This window comes from Malania oleifera, chromosome 6 (genome assembly GCF_029873635.1).
Source record: "Malania oleifera isolate guangnan ecotype guangnan chromosome 6, ASM2987363v1, whole genome shotgun sequence".
In the NCBI taxonomy this organism is placed as follows: domain Eukaryota; kingdom Viridiplantae; phylum Streptophyta; class Magnoliopsida; order Santalales; family Ximeniaceae; genus Malania; species Malania oleifera.
This window is the reverse complement of record NC_080422.1, coordinates 15288712-15314305: the sequence shown is the minus strand read 5'-3', so window position 1 is coordinate 15314305 and position 25594 is coordinate 15288712. Positions and strand designations below refer to the sequence as shown.

At 36.7% G+C, this 25594-nt stretch overlaps 1 protein-coding gene across 5 annotated transcripts in view; it reads right to left on the bottom strand.

Moving 5' to 3' along the window:
• Nucleotides 1-25594, bottom strand: part of LOC131158304 (regulator of telomere elongation helicase 1 homolog) — a 128113-nt gene that overhangs the window by 31483 nt on the left and 71036 nt on the right. For 4 of the 5 annotated variants that reach the window (XR_009137444.1, XR_009137445.1, XM_058113072.1 and 1 more), the window contains exons 12-19: nucleotides 24701-24786; nucleotides 24513-24620; nucleotides 24354-24422; nucleotides 19693-19779; nucleotides 17994-18053; nucleotides 17552-17667; nucleotides 7508-7565; nucleotides 7326-7422 (exon numbers count right to left, since the gene is read on the bottom strand). Coding sequence is in view for 3 of the 5 variants with exons in the window: in XM_058113072.1 (XP_057969055.1) it covers nucleotides 7326-7422; nucleotides 7508-7565; nucleotides 17552-17667; nucleotides 17994-18053; nucleotides 19693-19779; nucleotides 24354-24422; nucleotides 24513-24620; nucleotides 24701-24786 (681 nt within the window). In the remaining 2 variants the exon portion in view is untranslated. The remainder of the gene's footprint in view (nucleotides 1-7325; nucleotides 7423-7507; nucleotides 7566-17551; nucleotides 17668-17993; nucleotides 18054-19692; nucleotides 19780-24353; nucleotides 24423-24512; nucleotides 24621-24700; nucleotides 24787-25594) is intronic. The other variant, XM_058113074.1, reaches the window with a different exon arrangement.

Genomic DNA, 25594 nt, shown 5'->3' with positions numbered 1-25594 from the left:
AACAAGGGAACTAAAGGCGTATAAGACACGGTACTAACAAAACACTAATACAAGGCTCATAAGAAATCATAACAAACAAAATTAGAGATTGGATGTTGGGTACAAGTGCATTTACCTTTCCAAATAGCTATAGGAGTATCAACATCACGGGAAATAGGATCATCCAACAAGGGAACTAAAGGCATAGAAGTAGAACCTAAATGAGGCTCTCCTTCCTCTTTAGGCACATTCATTTGATACAATAGGGTACAAATGACTTTGAGAATATGTTTGTTTTTCAGCTCTACAACTCCATTTTGTTGTTAGTGTGGGCGCAAGATGACTAATGGGTCATACTAGAATTAGTCATACAGGTTGTGAATTGGCTATTGAAGTACTCCTTAGCATTATCACTATGAAGTATCCTGATTGGCATATCAAATTAGTCTTTATTTGAGAATAGAAGGCATAACAATATTAAAAAATCAGAACGACCTTACATTAAATACAATCAAGTCATCCCGGAGTAGTAATAGACAAATCACAAAGTAACAAAGTACCAAAACCCCAATCAACATGACAAGACTAGGACCCCAAACATCGAAATGGACTAGCACAAAAGGACTAATTGCCTATTTGTTGACTTGGGAAGCACAGGGAACACGACAATGTTTTCCCAACTGACAAGACTCTCACTCAAGATTAGACACAAACTCAAGGTAGGAACCAGTTATTTCAACTTATCCAAGGATAGATGACCAAGGCGACAATGGATTTGAAGTGGTGTAGCAGTAGTTGTTCAAGCAATGGGAGTAGAGAGTGACTCTAATTTGTAAAGTCCACGCACCTCACATCCTCTGTCAATTGTCTTCCTCATCTTCAGATCCAAAATAAGTATATAATCAGGAATGAAGGTTACAAAACAATTCAGCGACTTTATAAGCTTGCTAACTGACATGAGATTGAAAGGGGACTTAGGAATGCAAATGGAGATGGAGGGAGTAGGATTTACTGTTCCGATCCCCTTAGCTGTAGTAGTGGACCATCAGCAAAGGTAACTTAAGGTAGATTTTTAGGATACTAAAGGGCAGAAAATAAGTTGTATACACCTATCATATGGTCAATGGCAAGATCGATAACCCAAGGACCAATGGAAAAGACACTAGATGACATACAGACTATAGGATTACCACTCTAAGTAAAAGATGCAATGTGATGAGATGCTGATTGGGATGCCTGATATTGTAAGAACCTTGAATACTCTTCCTCTGAGATGGTTATACTACATTGTTCACCCTAAACAAGTACCTCTAGGGAAACACACATTTAGGATTTAGTGTCTCCATTCCATCACACACACAACCTCAATACAAAAATGAATCACAAAATACACAGCAAACAAAATGCTCTTGGAATTCCAAAAGCGAATTTATGGAATGTTTGAAACAACCACAAACGAATCAACCATTGACTCAACCACGAACAAATCACCAATAATCGAACATAGCACTGCCAAAGCCTCCAATAGTAGTCAACATACACTGCCATTGCCACAAGGCACCAACCGATCACCTTAACAATACTAAAGAACAACTAACAAATTACCGTGAGGGAATGATCGAAAAAGGTTGAATCTTTGAACAAAAAGACATGACCAACAACTTGATATTATGATCTGTGGAAGGATTTAAAGCATTCTAAAATAAATCGGAGGCAAAATTGACCAAAGAAAGGCCTCATGCGCTGGCACATGGGGACAGACCTTCCTGCGATGGCCGGTGCAATGGGACGCATAGGGAGTCCTCCGATAAAAAAAATTTCACCCAACTACAGATCGGAGGGTTCAGCGAAGAGTTATGTTGTTATTTTTGGAGTTTCAGAAGTATTGAGGGTTTCTTGGAGTTTCTAAAAGGATAGCAGCTTCTAGTTTTTCCAGCAATGCCTGTACTTTTCCAGCAACTCCTGGACTGCCTTCCAGTCTTTGGTGGTGCATATGATGTCCTACAGCAGCAGGTTTAAGGTTTAGGGTTTGATTTTGGTGTTGGGTTTGAAGCTTAGGGTTTGGTGTTGGTGATGGCTCTTGAGGTTTAGGGTTTAGGTTGTATCTTGCTTTGATACCATGTAGAAGTATTGGTGAATTGAAAAACCTAACCACAATGATAGGCCTCTCCAACTATTTACAATATATGTCAAGTACAAGTCAATGACCATAATACCCTTACACTTACTGACATAACTCTAGCACATTCTAATAATGCTAAATTACCAAAATAACCGTTAGCAAGAAGAATAACGAAATACTTTATTAGAAAAGAGATCCACAAATAAATAAAAAACTACAATCAAAATAACAATGCCTATCAATCTCAATTTAGATTAAAAAAAAAAAAACAAGACCAGCCGCAAAAGATCACATCCCAGATCAAAGAACATGCCATCTTCTTCTATGTAAAGACATGCATATTCCATTCCAACCAAAGTCCCCCACAAAAATACAAAAAATCCCACATCTCCAGAAATACAAAAAGTCAAGCCATCTCTCTTCCTATGAAAACATGAAAAGGAAATAGATAATGAATCCCTAACTAAGTCTCGACAAACATAGTTCTCTCTAGATAAAAATTGAACAACTTATTCCAAACCCTCCAAGTGAAAGATCAACGTGCAAAAAAATATATAAATACTAATTTTCAAAACATGAAGTACACACATCCTAAGAAAAAGCCACCGAAAGTGTCCTGATCTGCCGCAGATTATTGGAGCTAACTATATTAAAAGCAGCTAACCAAATAAAAACCTTAATCCTAGAGGAGACTTTGGCCCTCCAGGTACTATAATAAAGTGAACAAGGCATGTTAGCTCTAATCAAATACTCAAAAAAAAAATACAAGAATAAACCACTGAAGTATCTAAACTCCATGATCAAAAGTCCCTCCTCAAGAGGATGACCCTCCAACAACAACAAAAAAGAGAGCATTTCCACCTCCCTACCATTAAAAGATATGCAATTATGGATATCTCAAGGGAGAGATCACAAAGGAAGAAATGATATGATTATGCACTGAGGAAAAACAATAGAGACGATGAAAAGATATGAAAAGCAATCACCCAACCAAATGTATTTCCAAAAGTGAATTCAAGAACCACTACCCAAAACAAATCTGATACGAGGGATAATGATATAGTAGATTTTCAAAATACACTACAAAGACACTCAAAAGAGCATCTTGTTCCCAAATTTGCATCCCACCTATTCACTACATGCCAAATCCACTTATAACATTGTGCCAAAGTGGGTTATGTAAGGAAACCACCAAGGCTATTTACCCAATAAACCAATGTTTTTGGACACCAACTTATCAAAGCTTAAAATCCCGCCCATCTTATACCTACACACAATCTCCCAAGTAATAAAATTATCCCTCTTCTCCCCCACCCTATACCAAATAAAATCTCCTACAACTTTGCCAAGTTTACTAGTTACACCCAAGGTCTTAAATTTCAATTTCGACTCAAATTTCGAAGCTTCAAAAGTATGGAAACTTTCGAAAATTTTGATTTCGATGTCAATTTCGATTTTGATTTTAAATATCGGAAGCCAATAGTAAAGCATGGAATTCTTTGTAAAACTTTAGAAATGGTTAAGAAAGATAATAATGTAAGTTTTAAGACTAATATATTCGAAGTTAAATACATCTATGTTTAACGTATTTCTTAGATAATGTGCATTAAAAATATTTAGTTAATACAAATGAAATTCAAAAATCATTCAAATATTATTTATTATACAAATAATGATAATTTAGACATGAATGGTTAAATAAAATGTTGTTCTAAGTTTATTTTTTCATATGATTTCAAAAGGACTTGTAATAATCTTTTGTTTAGATAATAAAATAAATTAAGACACAAATTTCACTTCACCCCCAAATCACTTATTTGAATTCTGAGGAAATTTCACTACATGGTTAAAATTTTGGCAATTTTCGCTAAAATTTCGAAATTTCGATAAATTTCGGATGATTCGTTCAGATTTTGATGGAAATTATGCAAGATGGAAACCAACTGCCATTTCAATTTCAAGGGTGACAGAAACCGGAAATTTTGACCAAAATTTTGACAATTTCGTGGAAATTTAAGACTATGGTTACACCTACAGGAATTTAAAAAAAAAAAAAGGACAAATAATAAAGAGGGACACCAAAAAGACAAACCTATTGAGAGTGACACAACCAACAACAACAAGCAGTATTAAGTCCCACCAGGTGGGCTTGGCTATAAGAATCCTTTTTTTCCAATTCACACTATCGAGAGCATTTTCCTCAGCTAGCTTAAGAGCTATCAAATCCTTCCTCACTATCTCATTACATGTTATTTTAGGTCTACCCTTACCCATTCTATGACTAGTAACAATAACAAGCTCGCCACACCTCATTGGTGCACTACATGTTTCAAATGCCCAAACCATCTAAGTCGTTCAATCGGTGTTATGACTAACTTATTGTGGATGTTCGTTCCTTATTTTACCCTATAATGTTATACCACTCATCCACCTTAGCGTTTGTATTTTGGAAACTTTTACTTTTTGAAGATGTTTTTTCTTTATTGCTCAACAATATGATCCATAGAGCATAGTTGTTCTTATAGCTATCATATAGAACTTTCCTTTTAATTTTAAGGGTATTATATGACCAAATAGCAGGCCCAATTCCAAAGCACTCCTCTCTTTTACCCAACCTGCTTTAACTTTATGTATTACATCCTCTTCAATTTTTCCTTCCGCTAGCATAATAGATCCAAGCCATCTAAATCTAATACTACTATAAATTTATATACATCATGTTTAATCTTATGTCCAATATTCCTCCTTCCTTAGCTGAAATTAAATTTCATATATTTCGTCTTATTTCTACTTAATCTCTAGACTCTATAGTTGTTCTCCATGGTTGTACCTTAGATTCTACTCCACTCCGACTTTCATCAATCAAAACAAAACAATATCATCTGCAAACAACATATACCATAGGATCTCGTTTTGAATATTCCCAGTAAGTTCATCAATCTCACTAAATCGAAAAGGTACGGGCTCAAAGTAGAACCTTGATGTACACCTATTGTGATTAGAAATTCTCTAAACTCTCAGCACTAGTTGTTAATCTATAATACATACCTTTAATGTCATCGATAATATCTATTGTTTGCCCAATCCCTTCTTTTCTAAAACCCACCAAAGAACTTCCCTAGATACTCTATTTTAGGCTTACTCTAGGTCAATAAAACCCATATGCAAGTCCCTCTTATTTTCCCTAAAATTTTCCATTAACTTTCTTAAAAGATAAATAACTTTTGTTGTTGATCTCCTAGGCATAAAACCAAATTGGTTCTCTGAAACTCTCATTTCCAATCTTATTCTTTGGTCTTACCTTCCACAGTTTCATCATGTACTCATAAGCTTGATTCCACAATAGTTATTACAGCTTTGAATATCAACTTTGTTTTTGTATATAGATATTAACGTGCTTTTCCTCCATTCCTCCGGCATTTTCTTGGTTTCTATAATAATGTTCAATAGATTAGTTAACCATATACTTCCACTATCCCTTAAGCATTTCCAAACTTTCAATTGGGATGTTATATGGTCCAATAGCTTTCCCATCTAGTGAGCTGTAAATAGGTTCTCACAATCAAACACAAAAATGGATGGATCAACAGAGCAATACCAAGCAAGACTTTGCCAAGGGCTTTATTCAAACCTATGGCTCAGATCATGAAAAATCTGTACCCCTATCGCAAAAATGAATTTTATGATTACTCCTTTCATTTGCCACCGCTACTTTGGAATAGAATGTTCAACAAGTGGATTTAAAAAGTGCATTCTCCGTGGGGATCTAAATGAGGAAGTATATAAGGATATTCCTTCAGGTTTTCCATCCTTTGCAACAATAGGAAAGGCTTGTATGTTGATAAAATCTCTTTATGAGATGAGGCAATCCCCTAAAGCAAAGATTTCATAAAGCTATGCTGAAGTTTGGGTTAAGAAAGTCATAGATCACACACTATGCTCATCAAATAAATCACTATTCTAATAATATATATGGATGACAATGATAAGCAAGGATGTGAGCATGTAGACTATAGCCATTTGGTTAAACATATGAAGTCAAAGACATGTTTCCACTACTTAGTTCTTGGGAATAAAAGTTTCATAATGGCATTTTTGTCTCAAAGAAAATATGCTCTTGATCTCCTCGAATAAATTGACATGTTTGGCTATAAACCTCCAAATTCTCCTACTATGATTAAAAAGACTCAATAATGGTGTTGGTGCTCCTACCAATAACAAAAGATATCAAAGAACTGTTAGGAACTTATTGCTCTCACTCTAGACCAGATATAACCCACGCAATTCAGGTAACTAGTCAGCATATGCATGACTCTCATTCAAAAGTTTACCATCAAGTCAGTTCCAGGAAATGGAATCTTGTTTTCAAAGCATGGACAATTGAAGATAGAGGCCTTCACTGACACAAATTGGCCAAGCCTAATGGTTGATAGGAATTCCACATTTGGCTATAGCACATAAGCAGGTGAAAATCTAGCAACTTGGCAAAGTAAGAAGCTGGAAATAGTAGATAAATCCATCATAGAGGTTGAGTACATACTAGAGAGTTATGTGGCTCATTAAGTTTACAAAATTATGTGGCTTAAAAAACCTTGTTCGGAGAAAAACTTGACAAAGGCTTGATTTGTATTCCCTTCATTAGTCTGTAACTAAGGATCTTAAAGGCAAACTTTTTCCATCTTGTTGGAAAAAGTCAGGAATGAAAGATATCTATGCAACAACAAAAGGAGAATTGTTGGAGTTAGGGACATTCTACAATAAGAGCATAATTGTATTTTTCATATTGATAGTTATGTGGGGGATGTAGTCTAACGATTACTATAGGACTCATACTCTATATGAAATAAGGGCATAGTTTTATTTTCACCTTAATAGTTATGTGGGCTCTGTAGAGTCTGAGATTTATTGCAATACTCACCCTTCCTCACCAAGGAGGCAAGGAGTGTTATTTCAAACCCTAGGGTCAAAACTCAACTACATCAGAATCACAAATAACTCCAAAAAAAAAAGTAATTCGAATCTAAACATGTAGATACCAGTAGTTCGAAGAATTTGCCAAGAAAACAAGGACTTTTGTCATGAAAAATGAAAAAAAAAAAAAATGACAAAGCATAGTCAGTGGCAGGTGTCAAACAAATTAAAAATATTTATTGCTTACATTTCCAATTTTCAAGAGTCAAATTATGCAAGGAACAATGTAAACAAAACACAAAAAAAAAATCACCAGCTTGTAATGACTTCAGTTTAATAGGACCATGAATTCCTCCACTTCGGAAAAAGCGGGTCAATGTAAAAACAACATCCCCAAATTTGGAGTAACACTGCAAAGCTAGCAACAAGTTAGTGTTGTAACTTTGTAGACCAAAAGTTAAATTCAAACTGTTAAACAAAAGCCACAATATGCACCTTGATGTGAGGCTGTATCCAAAGTGATATTTGGGACTGACGACTTGGAAGTGCAAACCTATTTCATATCTCAAGCAATCAAGCATAATCACAAATAAAAAAAGGTACAGAAAATAAGAACACTAATAAATATATCACAATTTGTGTAAATCAATAGGGGAGAATGAAAAATTAATAAAATTAGCAGTATTGAGATGTGGCTCATATTCAAATGATACTCGAAGTCTTTAAATAAAGGTGAAGGTTTCAAGTGGTTGGCAAGAGGCTTAAAGGGCCTCAAGCCAAAGGTTGATCAATGTTCAGCAGGCCTTAAGCCAAAGCTTGAAGGGTCTCGAGACATGAAATGTGATGTTGGGTTTTGCTTCTAAAATTTGAAAAGATAGTGTTTTTTTTTTTTTTTTTTTTTTTATTTTCTTCTTCCTATTTTGTTAGCGGCAGCAAGGGTATTGAATTTGGGGAAGCAATTGAGAGTGTTTATAAGGAGAGGGGGAGAGAGTGAAGGCACACAGCTTCTCAAGGTAACGAGCAGGATGGTTAGACACATAGGCTATATGGTGTGTACATGCTTGTGCAGCCTATTTTACTAAACTGATCCTGATCCCATAGAGAATTGTAAATTGGTAGGATCATAGTATGATAAGTGGGACCGGTAGAACCATAGTAGGACCATGGTAGGATTATGAAATCCTACAACACATCATACTTTTAAAATTTTACCAAATTACTTGCACTGTAGCCTTGATGTTTGTCCCATATAACTTGTACAGAGAATGGACAACTTAGGAAGTGATTTGATTTATCTAATACTAACAAAATTATGGACTCAAAAATTGTGTTCTTAGATTGACATTCATTAAGTGGTACAAAGTTCAAACATATCAATATTTGGGCCGAGGACATAAACATTTGATACACTAAATCACTAATGCATTTGATGATAATAATGATGATGATGATGATAATTGGCTTGATAAAGTCTCCCATGATGATCTCATCAAGACTAATGAACCAAATAGTGGTTTGAATGTTAGTATAAATTTTAATGAGCAAGATTTTGTTATTTGTTTGGTTTCGTACACATAACATACATACATACATATATATATATATATATATATTATAGATGTTCGTGTTGTATAGCTGTTTATTTGTTTAAATCGTATTAAAAAATCTGTTTTTTTTCTCTTCTCTATAAGTATTTATTCCTTTTCCATTATAAACTGGTTTAGGAATGCAACAATTTGAACATGTGATCTCATTGTCGCATGAGGGCTCTACCATATAAGCTACTTCTTATAGTTCTTATTTTTCTAAACCTGAACACTCACAAGATATTTTTTTTTTTAGATAACAAAACAAATTCATTAAAAAAAAAAAAAGCAGAATAATTACAAGAAAAGGAGGATCAGACATCATCCTCAAACAGAAAATAAAATTACATCAGCTCTGCCTTCCAATCCATTTGAAGATTAGACAGTGACAACCCCCCAAAAGACCAAGTTCCAAAGGAATGTGCCCAAAAAGAAGCTAAAGAAAAGTAATTTTCTCCCAAAGCAAATACAGAAAAGTCTTCTTATCTTTAAAATTTTTGCATTCCTTTCAAGGCAAGGAATCCAAAAAATAGCATACTATGCGCAATCCCAACAAGTCCTCCCTCTTTACTCTCTCTCGAAGCGAAAAATTTCAACAAAAATAATTATACACATTCTGCAGGGCCACTCAATCCTCACCATAATAAGAAAACATAATGTTTCACAGATACCTTGCCACCCAACAATGAAGAAAAAAGATGAACATTAGTATTGTCTGCCTCACAGCACAACACACAAACATCTGGATTGAGAGCTTTATAAGGTCTCCTTATCTGTAGCAAGCCATTCGTATTAATCCTGTTGAGAACAAAAGTCCAGATGAAAGCCCAGATCTTGACAGGAACTTTTGCTTTCGAAACAGATTTTTTCAAACAGAAAGGGCTAGGATTTGAACATCTTATAAGATGATTAAGAAAAAATCTTGAAGAAAGACTCCAATCCAAATCCTTGCTCCTCACTCCCCCCCCCCCCCCTCTCTCTCAGTGGGATAAAAGAATTCAGCACACCAAATAAGGAAGTAAGCTCATAGACCTATCTTTCATTGAGACTCCCGAAGAAATGGGAATCACAAGAAGCAGATCTCCCCCACCTCCCACATAAAGAAAGAAAAAAAAAAGCCTATGATTGGTGAGTTGGGAGGTGGTTTGTAGCACTACAAGGGTGTTGTGCAAATGAATGCGCAGCGGAACAAATCATACAATGCGGCAACCAAAAGTGAAATATACAGAAAAACACAATCAAGCAAATTATATGAAAGCAATGAAACAATGACACGAAAAATTATGTGGTTTGGCAATGCCTACATCCACAGGAGCAAACGGTAGTGATTTTTCACTATCTCCTGTCAAAAGACATATGGATTACAACATACAACATGTATATATAACCCTCTCGGAGATTTTCCCCCCGAAACCCAACCTAAACAACTTCCAAATTCAAAATTTGAAAACCAGCGCTGAGTAACCGAGCAAAACCGTTGATGGCTTCAAACATACCGTTGACGGTTTGAAGCCAAGACCAAACAGTCGATGTAACAGGAACAAATCCGTCAACTATTTCTCTGCACCTAGACAAAACCGTCGACAGTTTGGTCTTGCAAACTAGCATCTCTATTTTGCACCATGTTTCTCTTTGTACATATGTTCCACTCAACATATAAGCTACATATTACAACAATCTCCACCTTGGCGAATATAAACCCCTTAGGAGAAAACTGAACATAACCCGCTGCTCAACCTGGGACAATAGGTTGGGACCGCCTCCTGTCTTGCAACTGGAGACATAAACCAAGTCCAAGCAATGCTTGAACTTGTCTGTTGCAGCTTCGGCTATTGCCATATATCCTGACTCAGTTGTTGTAGATAGTGCAACCAGAGATAACCCTGAACTTCCAACAAATATATCTTCCCACAGCAGTAAACACATACCTTGTTGTAAACCTTCTGTCATCCAAGTCCCTTGCATAGTCTACATCCACAAATCCCATAACTGACGAATCACTCTGTTGCCTGCCGAACATAATGTAGTCTGAAGTAACCACACTGACAGCTTGTGCCAGACCTGGTCTTGTACTAACCATAGCATACATCAAACACCCCACTGCACTAGCATAGGGGACCTTTGACATGTCACGAATGTCATCATCCGTCCTTGGGCACTAAGCGGTAGACAATTTTAAATGATTCGCCAACAGTGCATACACCGATTTTGCATTAACCATGTCAAACCTCTTCAACACCTTCTCCACAAAACAACCTTGAGATAACCACAATCTGCCTGTAGCTCTGTCCCTGTGAATCTCCAACCCAAGAATTTTCTTGACCGCACCCAAAACCTTCATGTCAAATTCTTTTCTCAACAAAGTTTTCAACTGATTAACCTCAGCCAAAGTCTTCCCAGCAATTAACATGTCATTCACATAAAGCAATAGATAAACAACCCACTTGCATCCTATCACCCTCTTCCCTTATGGAAGCTCCACCAATTCTCACGTCTGATTCTTATGCAATGACTCCATTTCCTCCATCATAACACCCATCCATCTACTTTTCCCTTGACTATGCACCGCATCTAGAAAAATAGTAGGAACTTTAATACTAGTAATGAATGCATAAGACACCAGATCATCAAATTCAAACATGGGAGGTGGAATAATAGTGCATATGGGTCTGTGATCCTTCTGGTCTCCCAAGCTAGAACTCCCTGCATTATGAAGAATGTCATCATTGCCCTAAGTCTGTAACTCCACCTGCATCATAATCTCATTTCTACAGCATTTTATGCTATTTTACGCCTGGTCTTCCGAGCTAAAACACCCTGCATTATGAACAATGTCATCTCTACCTTGAGTTTCCAACTCCACTTGCATCACATGCTCATTGCTACTGCAATTTTTTGGAACCTATTTCTCTTCATTTTCATCTACCTGAGTACGCTGAACCATGACTTTCTCATCAAAACCCATGTCTCCACTGATCACCACTTTATTTTTCATTGGATCCTACAACTTGAACCCAACTTTCTAATACCCCAGAAAGATGTACCGTCCATACATTGCATCAAGCTTAGATCTCACCTCACTAGAAACGTGCACAGCTGGACATCCAAACACTCTCAAACCAGAGTAGTCTACCGCATACCTGTTCACACCTCCCCTGCAACATTACCATCTAGTGATACCCTAGGCGATCGGTTAATCGAAAAACACACCATACTCAATGGCTTTACCAAGAAGTTCTTTTCAAGCCCTGCATACAAACTGAAACACCGAGCCACACCATTCTGTTGTGGTGTCTTGCGTACTATGAAGTATCTCCCTATGTCATGCTACTCACAAAACTCCTTGAACACTAGCGTACTCAGTTCTATTGTCTGACTTGAGGATCTTTCTCCCGGTCTAGTCTTTCACCTTAGCCACAAGTTAAACTTGGCAAACATCTCTGACTTGTGCAACATGAAGTACACCAAGACCTTTCGTGAGTAATCCTCGATAAAACTCACCAAGTACATATGTCCACCCCATGATACTACCCTCACCGGCCCCTAAACATCCGAATGAATGTAGTCAAGAATACCCTCTATCTTGTGAGTGGTTGTTTTGAACTACACCTTGTTCTGTTTCTCAAGAACACAATACCTGCAAAATATCTCACTCTCACCCATATACTCTAACCGCATATGTCTCAAGACAATATTATCTAACTCAGAATCTACAGTTGCAGCTCCACCTACAAGGCTACAACTGTGGTACCCACAAGTGCATAGATATTTCCTGCTAGCTTCTGTCCCTTCATCACCGTTAAGATGCCCTTACACACCTTCATTACCCCACTTTCAAACTTATAACTAAACTCATTGTAATCTAAAGTGCCCAATGAAATCACATTCTTTCGTAAATCCGGTACATGCCTTACATCACATAATGTTCTCACGACACCATCATACATTTTAATCTGATATTTCTTATTCCAACAATTTTGCATGAAGCATCATTTCCCATTAGAACAGAACCAAAATTTACTAACCTGTAGGTGCTGAACCAATTTTTATTTGGTGTCATGTGATAAGAACATCCTGAATCTAGGATCCAAGAATCCATGAGGCAATCTGCCCCGATGAAACAGAAAGTATATCACCATCACTGCTCTCTGAGTCTCCTTATTCAACTACATTCGTAGATTTTGACGAACCCTCTTGATTTTCTGCATCCCCTTTCTTCCACTCCGGACAATTCGATTTTATGTGCCCGATTTTCCCACACTTAAAACACCATATGTCCTTACCGAACTACAACCAAGATTGATCATTACTCGATCCGTTTTGGAACTTGCTTCTTCCACACTCCTGGTTACCCTTCACCACAAGCCCTTCACCTTGTGAAATTTCATCGCAGGCTTTCTTCCTCTAATGAAAACCCAACAGAGCGCTTGTTACCTCTTCCAAATTCAGGGTTTCTTTGCCCCATGTTAGAGTCGCAACCAAATTTTCATATGTATGAGACGCAGGTAGGGAATTCAATAGCACTACCGCCTTGTCTTCTTCCTCGAACTTCACATCAACCGCATCAAATCACTTATTATCAAATTGAATACATTGATGTGTTGATTCAAATCTGAACCCTCCGCCATCTTAAGTCAATACAACTTCTGCTTAAGATACAACTTGTTCTTTAAAGACTTGGACATATACCGGCTTTTTAGTTTCTGCCAAACACCCGTAGGAGATTCCTCATCCATGACGTGATACAACACATCATCAGCCAGACAAAGTCTGATAGTCACCACAGCCTTTGCTTCCAATTCCTTCCAACTTGTTTCATCCATGCCTTCAGTTTGACCTCCGTATAATGTCTTCACCATACCTTGCTGCACTAACAGATCCTTAACCCTTCTCTTCCATAGTCCAAAGTTTTCTGTTTGATCGAACATAACAATATCGAACTTTGCAAAAGAAATTCCAGAAGCCATTATAACCTAATGCTCTGATACCAATTTTTTGTGCAAATGAATGCACAGCGGAATATCGAATCACACAATGCAGCAACCAACAGTGAAACTTTACAGAAAAACATAATCACGCAAATTATATGAAAGCAATGAAACAATGACACGAAGAATTACGTGGTTCGACAATGCCTACATCCACGGGAGCAAACAACCATGATTTTTCACTATCTTCTGTCAAAAGACATATGGATTACAACATACATGTATATATAACCCTTCCGGAGGTTTTACCCCCGAAACCCAACTTATACAACTTCCTAATTCAAAATTTGAAAACCAACCTGAGTAACCGAGCAAATCCGTCGACGGTTTCAGACATACCGTCGACGGTTTGAAGCCGAGACCAAACAGTTGATGTAACAGGAACAAATCAACCAACTGTTTCTCTGCACCTGGACAAAACCGTCGACGATTTGGTCCTACAAACCAACATCTCTTTTTTCCACCATGTTCTCTTTGTACATGTGTTCCACTCAACATATGAGCCACATATTACAACAAAGGGAGTGTGGTTTGGGTCTTGGAAATTTGGTGTCTATAAACACGACTCTTCTGGCTAAGTGGCTTGGCGGTTACCTCTAGAGGTTTCTTCATAGTGGCATAGAGTTATCAAAAGTAAATTTGGACTTGATGGGAATGGATGGGATACTAATTTTGGTTTTAGATGCTCTTCAGAAATTCCGTGAAAATCTATATCTCATATTTACCCTCTCTTTATTCCCCATACTAAATTTGTTTTGGATAAGGGTTGTAATATCCATTTTTGGAAAGACCTATGGATGGGGAATGTTGTTTTGTCCACCTCCTTACCTCGCCTCTTTCAATTAAGCTCAAGGCAAAATGATCCCATTTCTTCATTTAGAGTAGACTTAGATGGTCCTTTACTCTCTTGGTATTTCCATTTCAAGAGAGCCTTGAATGATAGGGAAAGTATTAAGGTATCTTCTTTATTGATCATGTTGAATAATTGTAGAGTATCCTTTGAAAATTATAGTCGATATTGTTGGATTCTTTGGGAGCCTGATCTTGTAAATCTTTCTTTAAATTCTTGGTTGGGACAAATTCCTCTTTCTTTACAAGGTTATCTGGAAGGTCAAAATTCACCCCCTAAAATCAAAGCATTTCTTTCGTTGATTCTGCTTAACAGGATATATACTAATGACTTGTTGCAGATGAGGAGACCTTTAAAGGCCCCCCTTCCTGATATTTGTATGCTTTGTTTTAATTGTCCAGAGTCTGTTTCACACCTTTTCCTGCACTGCAATTATGCATGGAAGGTTTGGAATAAGTTATTCAATTACTTTGAAGAAAGCTGGGCTTGTCCCAGAACAGTGGAAGAGTGTTTGGCAATTTCTTTTGTAGGGCTTGGAAGAAAGAAGGAAGGAATTGCATTATGGAATTGAACAATAATTGCAGTGTTTTGGGACTTGTGGAAGGAACGTAATGTGCATATATTTGCAGGGAAGAAGTTACCATATTGCATTTTTCTCCTTAATTTTTCTGAGGATTATCAGACTTTGTTGAGGAAACGTCCTCTCTCCTGCTTGTAAACTCTATCTTTATCTAATGGATTTCTCTTTCTATCAAAAAAATTAACAGTAGATAGTCTAACCAAATGATTCACCAACAAATGCAGCACCAGAACAGAATTCTATTACGATTACCCAATTCAAGACAGGCAATAGAGGCAAAAAAAAAAAAAGACAAGCTACCTTCCAAGGATTGCATGGGTAACATACCATGATACCAATGAATTACAAACTTGCTCTAAATAACCTGAGGCCATGGAGAGTCAGATTCTAAGGGAAACCTCCATAACCATTTCCCAATTAAGGAAATACTTTTAGAAACCACACTGGCATGCTCAAGTCCTCACCCCCCACCCCCCCTAAAATTTAGGTCTCCTAACCACCTCCCAACCATGGTCTTAAATTTCCACGAAACTGTCAAAATTTCCAATTTCCGTCACCTTCAAAATCGAAATGGCAGTCAATTTCCGTCTTGCATAATTTCCGTTGAAATCTCAACGAATCATCCGAAATTTATCGAAACCTTAAAATTTTAGCAAAATTTGTCAAAATTTATCGAAACCTTGAGTGTAGTGAAATTTCTCTTTTAACTTATTTTATTGAAACAAAAGGTTATCACAAGTGCTTTTGAAATTATATGAAAAAATAAACTTATAGTAATATTTTATTTAGCCATTCATGTCTAAATTATCAATATTTGTATAATAAATAATGTTTAAATAATTTATGAATTTCATTTGCATTAACTGAATATGTTTAATGTACATTATCTTACAAATATATTTGATACACATACTATTTTACAACTTTTCCACCTCATACAAAACATAGATGTATTTAATTTGTAATATATTAGTCTTAAAACTTATATTTATGTTTGTTAACCATTTCTGGAGTTTCACAAAGAATTCCATGCTTTATGACTAGTTTCTGTTATTTTTTCAAATTGAAATCGAAATCGACACCGAAATCGAAATTTCCGTACTTTTGGAGCTTCAAAATTTGAGTCGAAATTGAAATCTAAGACCTTGCTCCCAACTAACAAGGCCGTCCCTTCAATCCTCCCAAAAAACCAGACCATAAGAAATCTCTTATAATTTTTTTCAAGGTCCTAGCCATACTAGTAGGGATTCTAAAAATAAAAGGGATAAAAAAGTAGACAGGGATATTGGAAAAGGAAGCATTAATGAAAGAGATCCGTACCCCCATTGAAAGATAAGCTTATAAGCCCTCCTCCATCCTTCTAATCTCCTCCTTGCACTCAATCATCGCAAAAACATTTGACAAAGGACTACCCCACAAGGAAGATGAAGATATGATAAAGACCAAGCCAAGTAGTTGCAACAAGCTACTCAAATGGATACCCACCAAACCTTCATAAAGTTATCCTCAACCACAAAATCTTCTCAAAAATATTCAATAGAGTAAGGACCTTGTGCAATTTCTCAACAGTATTTTCAAGGAACAAAATAGTATAGTCCATGAACTGAATAGGAGACACCTCCACCTCCTTCCCCATCAAAAGCCCCCCTAATCACCCCAAGATCCTAAGCATGAAGAACCATTCTTGTCTTAAACCCTGAGAAACCCCAAACCAATCTCTAGGCTGACCATTAGCAATCACTGAATTGGTAGCAGAGCTAAGGGACCCTCTAATCCAAGCTGCAGTGTCCCAAAACCCTTCTTTTACATTGCCTTATAAAAAAAGGCCTAATTAAAAACCACATCATTCTTCCCCCCACCCCACACCCCTTCTCACACCTGCCAAAACTGCATCTAAGATTTGTCTATCCTTAATAAAAGCATATTGAACTATCAACACTGCATCCCCCAACACCACCCTCATTCTTCTCAACAAACCATAGTTAGAACCTAGTAAACAGTGGTCACTAGACTGATTAGCCTAAAATCCTTCCCCCTCCTAGACCTTTCTTTTTAGGTTTATGATATTTAAATTTATGAAAAATAACATATAAATGCATTTTTTTGTATCTATTTTATATTGTTGGTAGAATCTAAGTCAGATTGATCCTATGATCCAATCCTCCAAAACCTTCCAGCGATCCCATGTAGGATCCTGATTTTCATGACCTTGGAGAGCACCCCATGCACCCAAATTATTTCTTGCCTGTAACTTCAAAAAATTGATGCATTTATGATAAGGGCATCCCCGGCCCAAAAGGCTCCCCACTTTGCATGGGTGGGGAGAGGGACGTCCCGGTGGACGCAGTCTTACCCCCTACTTTTATGTAGATAGGCTGTTTCCTTGGACTCGAACCCATGACCAAATGGTTACAAAGGAACAACAACCAATGATCCAAGGTCTGCCCTCGTTACAAACAAAAACCTTTCATCGCAACCTTACAAATTGAGACATTCATGGTAAGTTCCAAAAACAAGTGAATGGCAAACAAAAACCTTTCATCGCAAAAGATAATAGCTCCATAATCGTTGCGATGACGGATGACGCGTCCAACAGCCTGATTCACAGCACGAGATGCTTGTTGATTGTACCACTCTTCTCCAGTCAGAACCTGCATAGTCAGGGTCTTAATCAGTAATCTAATCAGCCCAAGGATGAGCCTTGACCTAGTGGTAAGGGTGTTGCACCCCAAACTCAATGTCACAAGTTAAATTCATTGAAACAACCTCTTCATATGTGAAGGCAAGGCTGCTTACATCATGACCTCCCAAAATTGTACATGGCATGGGATACTTGAGCACAAGTGTTAACATTTTTATACTTTTTTAAATTTTTATAATTGAAGAACATGCCAAAGGTTGAAATAACATCAGTGGCTAAAAATATCAAGACAAATTAAAGGTTGAAGAGATCTATTTTTTAAAATATCAACACCACCTTATGTCCTGTCAGTTGAGATTGTGCCTGTTCGTCCAAGTACTCCCGTTTTAAACGAACCTGCAATCATCATATCAGATGTGCAAGCAAAAGATGGAGATAATACATATATGATTCAAATATTTGACCCTGACTATAATATGAGATATGGGCGGTAAAAAAAAGGGCGTAAATATTATTACAGAATAGAACATGCCTAGGAAAGATCAAAAGTGAAAGCATATGCTTGTGACTAATATTGTGTAAAAATTATGATAACATAATGACAAGGTTATACATGGCAAATTGTTTCAAGAGAAAATACAAAAGTATCACAATATCAATAAATGCAACAACTTCTCAACCAAATGACTATCAAAAAGAAACTACTAGGGAATGCCAACCAGAATGTCTTATAGAAAAAGAAAATTCACAAAGGGAAGAAAAGAGATAGAAGAGGAGGGAGAAAATATATATATATATATATAATGTATATACATAGAGAAACAAAAATAAATGAACGAATAAATAAGCAAAAGCCAAGCTACAACAAGCTCGCAAATCCAATCATTCCCTCTGAAAATCTGTAAAATGAATTCCTTTGGAGCAACCAAACAGAAAGACCAAAAGACAAGCAGTAAATTCAATTCCCTCCTAAAACCACTGCATAATGAAAGAATGAGCATTGAAAAGATAAGTGTTTCTCTCCAATCAGATGTCCCAAAGCACCACAAAGACTGCATTATTACAGAACCTTCTAACCTGCTAGCATCCTTGTCCCTTCTAAACCTCTAAAAGAAGTCAGCAAGAAAATCTCAAAGCAACATAGACACACCCAACACTCTATAACAGACAAGATAAAGCATTGTATGGCCTCCTAATCTGTTGCAGATTGTTGGTGTTAAGACTATCAAGGATGGCCAATCAAATAAAAGTTTAACATGGAATCTTAGCCCTCCAACTACAACTGACGAGAAAAATAAGTAGAGAATGAATCAAACAAAGAAAACTCGACAACCTCGCTACTGTTAAGAATCCTGCAAAGGTGCAAATTCCAAAAAACCAAATCCCATTCAACAGCCAAGAAGATGTAGGAGCGTTATGAAGAACAGAAGGATGATATAGACAGGGGATAACAAAAACAGAAAAAAGGAGTATCCCCTACAGCAAATCCTCCAAAAACCAAACCTGAGAGCCACCTCCCACTTTGCATTGGACAAAAGAAAAGAGCAAAGAAGAATCTAATTTCCAAGGACTTCCACAGAAACTTTAGTGCCATTCTCGGCATCCCAATTCCCAGCCATCTCCAGCAAGCCAAATCTGCTCTTTTTATAAAATTTCCAAGGGAAAATGCCACAACCTCTTTTCCCACAAGATCAATGCTCCTAGACACTTAGTTACCAAGCCCCTCTACAAAAAATAAAATAAAATAAAATAAAAGCAGCAGGAGAGAAGCATGAAGCAGCCAGCCTTAGACATACAAAAACACCTCCCTGGTTGGTGAGTGACCCCTCTTCTCACCACCATAGCAAAGGAAGTGCCTCATCACTTTCTCTAACTTAGCGACCATCCTGATAAGAATTCTAAAGGACAAAGAATAAAGGAGCATAAAGGGATGCTCAACTCAAAGTGAGATGACCTCCTATCTTAATACATGCAAGCTTTAAAGAACTTGGCAACCTAAAGTGTAGAAAAGAGAAAGGAAAAAGGACTTTCAAACCTTAGGATCAGTCCTCATGGCAAATGGCATACCAGTGATGATCACTGCTCTCCCAGCATGGTCAGCAAAATCTAATCCTTCACTCACCTGGGAAAATGAAGACATTTAAAATTGGTATATAAGCTCAATATTCTGAAGGGTAAATTAGTGAGGAGAGCAATGGAGCAAATGCAGGCCCTAAGAGGCATTAAAAAAGCTTAATTACATTAATAAGTAAAGCATAAACCAAGGAAAATTGTAATCATGCAGTCCAGTGTCTGATTTGCACATTATTTCTTGCAGATTCTGCTACACGGCATTGGCATGCACTTACAATTTAGACCCTGGCTGGAACTACTAATGTCAGCTTTCAGCTACTTTTTAAATCTATTATTAGCAACCCTCTTCAGTTATAATGTGTATAGTATCCCAATTAAGTTGCTTTATTTGGACTCCAGCCAGTGTCACCAATCAAGGATCAATGGTGCTTTGAAGTTGCAGAGGTCGGTAATCCACAAATAACTAAAGAAAATCAAATAGATGAATTCCACTTCACTCAGATTCTAGAAATTGAAGATAGTGACCAAAAATTTTAAGCCACCGAAAGAATTATCCAGCATCATCCTCATGCTCAGGACACACCTAATAACAAACTTACAAACCTTTTTTAGTAAGTCTCCACGTTGAAGCAATGGAAAGTTTGAGCAAAGTCACATATAAATACAATGTCCATGGTGGGAAAAAGAATTTCTCACTTCATCAATTATCAAAGGCGTTAGCATTTCAGAGATAGGCAAAAGATATGATGGGGACTGCAGTTGCTCAGACCCCTACACTGTTGCAGAGCCATCATCAGCCAAAGCTTCTGAAAGTCTTTTTATTTATATATAGAAAAAAATTTTCATTTCAGGAAAGAGAAGAATTTACAAGTGGCGGAGGATAAGAGATCCTCCTAAAACAAATAAAACAAAAAAAAAATTGTGATAAAGCTCCCCTTAGTCCCTCTGAAGATTTGACAATAACAATCTTAAGACATGGTTTTCAAGCAAGGTCTTCTAAATCATGAGGGGTGCAAACCTTCGGGAAGGAGTAAATTAAACTAAAGATTTCAAGACATGGTTTTCAAGCAAGGTCGATATATGATGTCCTATTCATTAAAAAGTGAAAAAAAAAACAATTTTACCAACACCAGGACCCATAAAATGAATTCACAAACTACCTACAAAGCATGAAACATGACCAATATGCCATAATGATGCAGAGCAGCATCAACAATCTGCAGGCATGAGAGTGTAGGAGAGACGAAGGGAAGAAGAAGAAGGAAGAGTGAAGAGAGGAGAGAGGAGATACAAGGGGGAGTCACGTTCACGTCAATTCAAATTCATCAACAACTACCTACAAGATGGCTTTCGCACACTATTTAGAAGAAGCCTCTTACACATGAAAATACATATATACCTCTAAAACTACATTAAATTACAAATTTACCCTAAAATACACAAATATTACAAACAAGCCCCCAGATACACATAATTCTCTACTAATTAAACTAAAAACACATAACTACTAACTAAAACCCAACAATCCCTTGACCCAATTCTTAATTATTCTCCGACAAGGATCTTACCAAAGTCTTGCTTCTTGCCCTACGTCAAATCTCCCCCAGTTACAGAAAACTCAGCCTTGAATTTTTAGAGGATCAAAAATAAGAAACAAACTTGGACTCTTCAAAAGCTAATGTTCGTGATACAAGAAACCACAATCCTTTGGCAGCATCATAGACTTGAATTGAGACTTGGCATCAATAAATGACAAACTCAACAATAGGAATGTTTGAAAGACTTTGGATGTCTTCAAACACATTCATCTCCTTGCTTGTAGTGTCTTCAAGTTTGGTAACTTTGACATGATCAATAATCTCAGATTCTTTGTCTTGGTTAGTTGGTAGAGCAGGCTTCAAAATTATTTTCTTCCGATTATAATGGAAGATATACGTGTTCTCATGACCTTGAGTCACACCCAAAACATCCAACCAAAGAGAACTAAGGAAGTCATGGCCAATATTCATGGGTATGATATGGCATCAAAAGATATCAAAATAGGCCCTCATATGGATAGGAATTGAACATTTTTCACAAGCATGTATTGTAGAGTTATCAACCCGAGATATCTCATGAGGCTCTAGGTAAGGTTCTAGATGAAATTGTATAAGAGTGAACCCATTTATAAAAACAATCTTCATAGGACATCTTCCAAAATGACAAATGATGTTCCTATTTCCAATAATCTGTTACCATGTTGCAATTATATATGACCAAAGACCCTCAAAATAGTTGCTAACAATCCTCAATCTATTCTCAAAAGCTGCAAACATTGAACAATGATTGAGCTCTGATACCAAATGATGCAGAGCAGCATCAAGGATCTGCTGCCATGAGAGTGTAAGCTCGCAAACTGCAAATATTTTTGCGAATCTTGAACTATGATTGAGCTCTGATACCAAATGATGCAGGGTACCAAATGATGCGAAGAAGAAAGAGAGGAAAGAGGAGATACCAAGGGGAAAAACATGTTCACTTCAATTCAAATTCATCAACAACTACCTACAACATGGCTCACACACACTAAAACCACAATCCCTTGAGCGAATTCTTCTTAATTATTCTTCAACAAGGACCTTCCCAAGGTCTTGCTTCTTGTCCTACATCACATAATAACCTCCTTGGGCAACAGTTCATCAGTACAAAAACTGCATCTCATATAAACTCATGAGTGCTATGGTTTCAGTTGAAATGAGATCAAAATAAATTGTAAATCATTATTTTAAAACCCACAGATCAATAGGACAACCTATTGAAACTAAAGAAAGTGCATAGCATCCTAGAGTTTTTATCAGCAATCACAATTGGATAAATATTTCAGAAACACCACTTCAAATAAGAGGTAAAAATCCCCGGTTTTCAAAAATATCTTTATTTGCCGCCTCGTTGACAATCATGTCAAATTATTATTCACATGACATGCCACTAAGCAGAGCCCCAAAAAGCAAAATTATTTGAGAGTATCTAATGCAACACTCATGAGGACATTGTAATCAGATTTTTCTTTATTCTTTTTTTACAGTAACTTACTCTTAGCTGTGTACCCTAAAAAATCCAAAAAGTTAGCTACGATATTTTTTGTCTTTTTCCATATCACAATTAATAAAGGCAAGTTAATTCTTCGTGTCACATAAATGTTGTCATATTACATGAATAAGTCCATAGAATCTAAGTTGAGAAGATGAGTTCCAAAGTTAAGAACATGATACTCAACACTATTCTTAAATGCTCCGCGTCATAGGGTAGTGCATTGGACATAGACAATCACAATAGCAAAAGCACCTCTAGAGTCCATAAGTGTGAAATATATGACCAGAATGAAAACAATGACAGATCTCCACCAAAGGGCGCTCCACGAACTTCTTCATCTCAAACCACACCATTTGAAGCCCAGTTTTCATTCTCATCCTGAATCAACTCTCTTGTTCTTAACCACTATTTTAACCCTTTCATTTAAAACTCAGAAGAAACCCAATTTTTCACGCCTTTGACTTGATTTACTCTCTGATCCAACCTTCTTGATATTTACTCAGAATTATTTCAGCTTTGCACCTTTTTGCTTTATCCTAATAATTTGGAAGATTGGCCTGCTTCATGTCTGTCTCATAAGGGTGACTTGTCCCAAGTCATTTGAGCATAGACATTATGACATAGGGGTAAAAAAGTACACTAAATGTGACCATGTTAAGGATATCTAAATAGAGTTTTACTATCTATCAATTAGATTTTCTCAATTACAGTCATTTGAATTGTCCCTAAAACCAAGGCTTCATGGTTATCTTGTGTTTTACCTTCTAAACTTTGATCATGCAATGTGACTATATTAAGAAACTTAAATGCATATATATTGGGTTTAGTGAGTTCAGTGTGGAGGCACAGGAGAGCGAAACATGAGCTCTACCACTTTGAGTAAAGAGAGAGAATGTCTTGCAATGAGTAAGAGCAAACCTTGGCCAAGGTTAAACAAGGATTAGAAAAGAGTTTCAAATCCCATTTAAGATGTCATACTCATTGCAGTTTGACAGTCGAATGAACTAGGGATTTGGCAATAATTCTATGTTATTTCACGGATCTATATCACATGGTAACTTCAGTGATAAGTTCTCTATAATGAACAGGGCGGCGATGTTTCCCCTATATAAAGCCCACAATGGGCAGCCACAAGCTAGTGCTTGTTGGCCACCCCGCTCTTCAAGATTGTCGGCATGTTTGGGAGAATTTCCTGGTACTTGGTAGTCATTGCTCCATATGAATATGCTTAGAGGCACACGTGTATCGACAAACCTACGTGAATCCAACAGTTGATATTCTCAAAACCTCTATTCTTTTTATAATTTGTAATCAAACTTGGTCAGATCTTATTCTGCACATGGGTGCTTGCTTATTTCCATAATGTGCCTTTGCTGGCATGATTTTCTTATGCATATCCTTAAAAGGCTTCCAAAGGCCTAAGTCAAATGATTTCAGAAACTTCTTAAGAAACTGAACACGATTTTTAAATAATAATAATTACGCATTGAAGAAAAGTTTGCCAGCGCATGAAAAATATAGTTGCTTATGTTTCAGGAAAAAAACACATACCTTCCCACGACACACAGCAAAAAATACTGCACCAGAAGTTGAGGTGTCCTTCAACTTAGTTTTATAGTCCTGCCACAGAACAAATTTGCTTGGACTGTTTGAAGTTTAAACATCATATGAGAAAACACAAACAAAGAATGTACGTAAACATAAAGGTACCTCAATTGACAATGGAAAAAGTGAAGATTGTCTGGGTTCCACAACAGGTTGCTTATGTTTGCAAATTCTTTCCCAAATTGTACTAGAATTTATGGAGTTTGTACAACTCTACAAAATGAGAGCATAGTTTGTCCAGGGATCAAAGCCAACAGATTTCTACTCTTGACAATTCAAGTTGAATGCCTTACCTTCCAGCACCCAATGCATTGATCCATAAGGTAATATGAAGGAAAGAATACAAGCAATCCATCGGGTACAATCCGAGCAAAGTTTACTGCCGCATAAGATTTCAAAATTATAAGTATATAAATAATGAGGCTACTCATGTATTAGTAATGAGGCTACTAATTCATACGCCCTCCATAAGTGGCGAAGCAAACACACATCCCAGTAATTCATTTCAAAGTAATTTTCACCACAATACCTACGCTTCCACCATTTAAGGTCTTGAGACTCTTGACCTATTCTGTTTTTTCTTTTTTTTCTTTTTTTTGTCTTTTAGTAAACAAAGAAATTTATTAGAGAGGACAGAATATACAAGAAGAACAAAACAAAAAGGAAAACAAGGAGAATAAAATCCTCCCTTTACATAAAAAGTAAACAATTACAAATTTCCCATTCTAGGCCAAAACCAAAATCAATGCAAGAGAGCCAACCAGTCCCACTGCATCCATTCCAAAGAGATGTAGCAAAAAAAAAATAAAACATTTGCTAACACCCAAAATGATGAAAGATATTCACTCTACTCCAAAGCAAGTTATTAGACATAGCCACTCCTTTGAAAATTCTAGCATTCATTTCCACCCAAAAACACCAAATTATAGCCATAATACAGCATCACCATAAGCTTTCCTATGATTTTTTTACCAAAGCTTTTAAACGTGATGGAGCAAAATGCCTTCAACGTGAAGGACGCACCCAGCTCTCACCAAACATGCCAAATAATTTATTCCAAATTGTCAACGGAACAGCAAACAGCAAAGCAAAAGATTTCTTTCCTTTCTTCGGCCCACATTTATTTCCTTATATTTCAATTCATATTTTGTACAGTTAGCATATATTTTGTTTACATGTATAGGGCT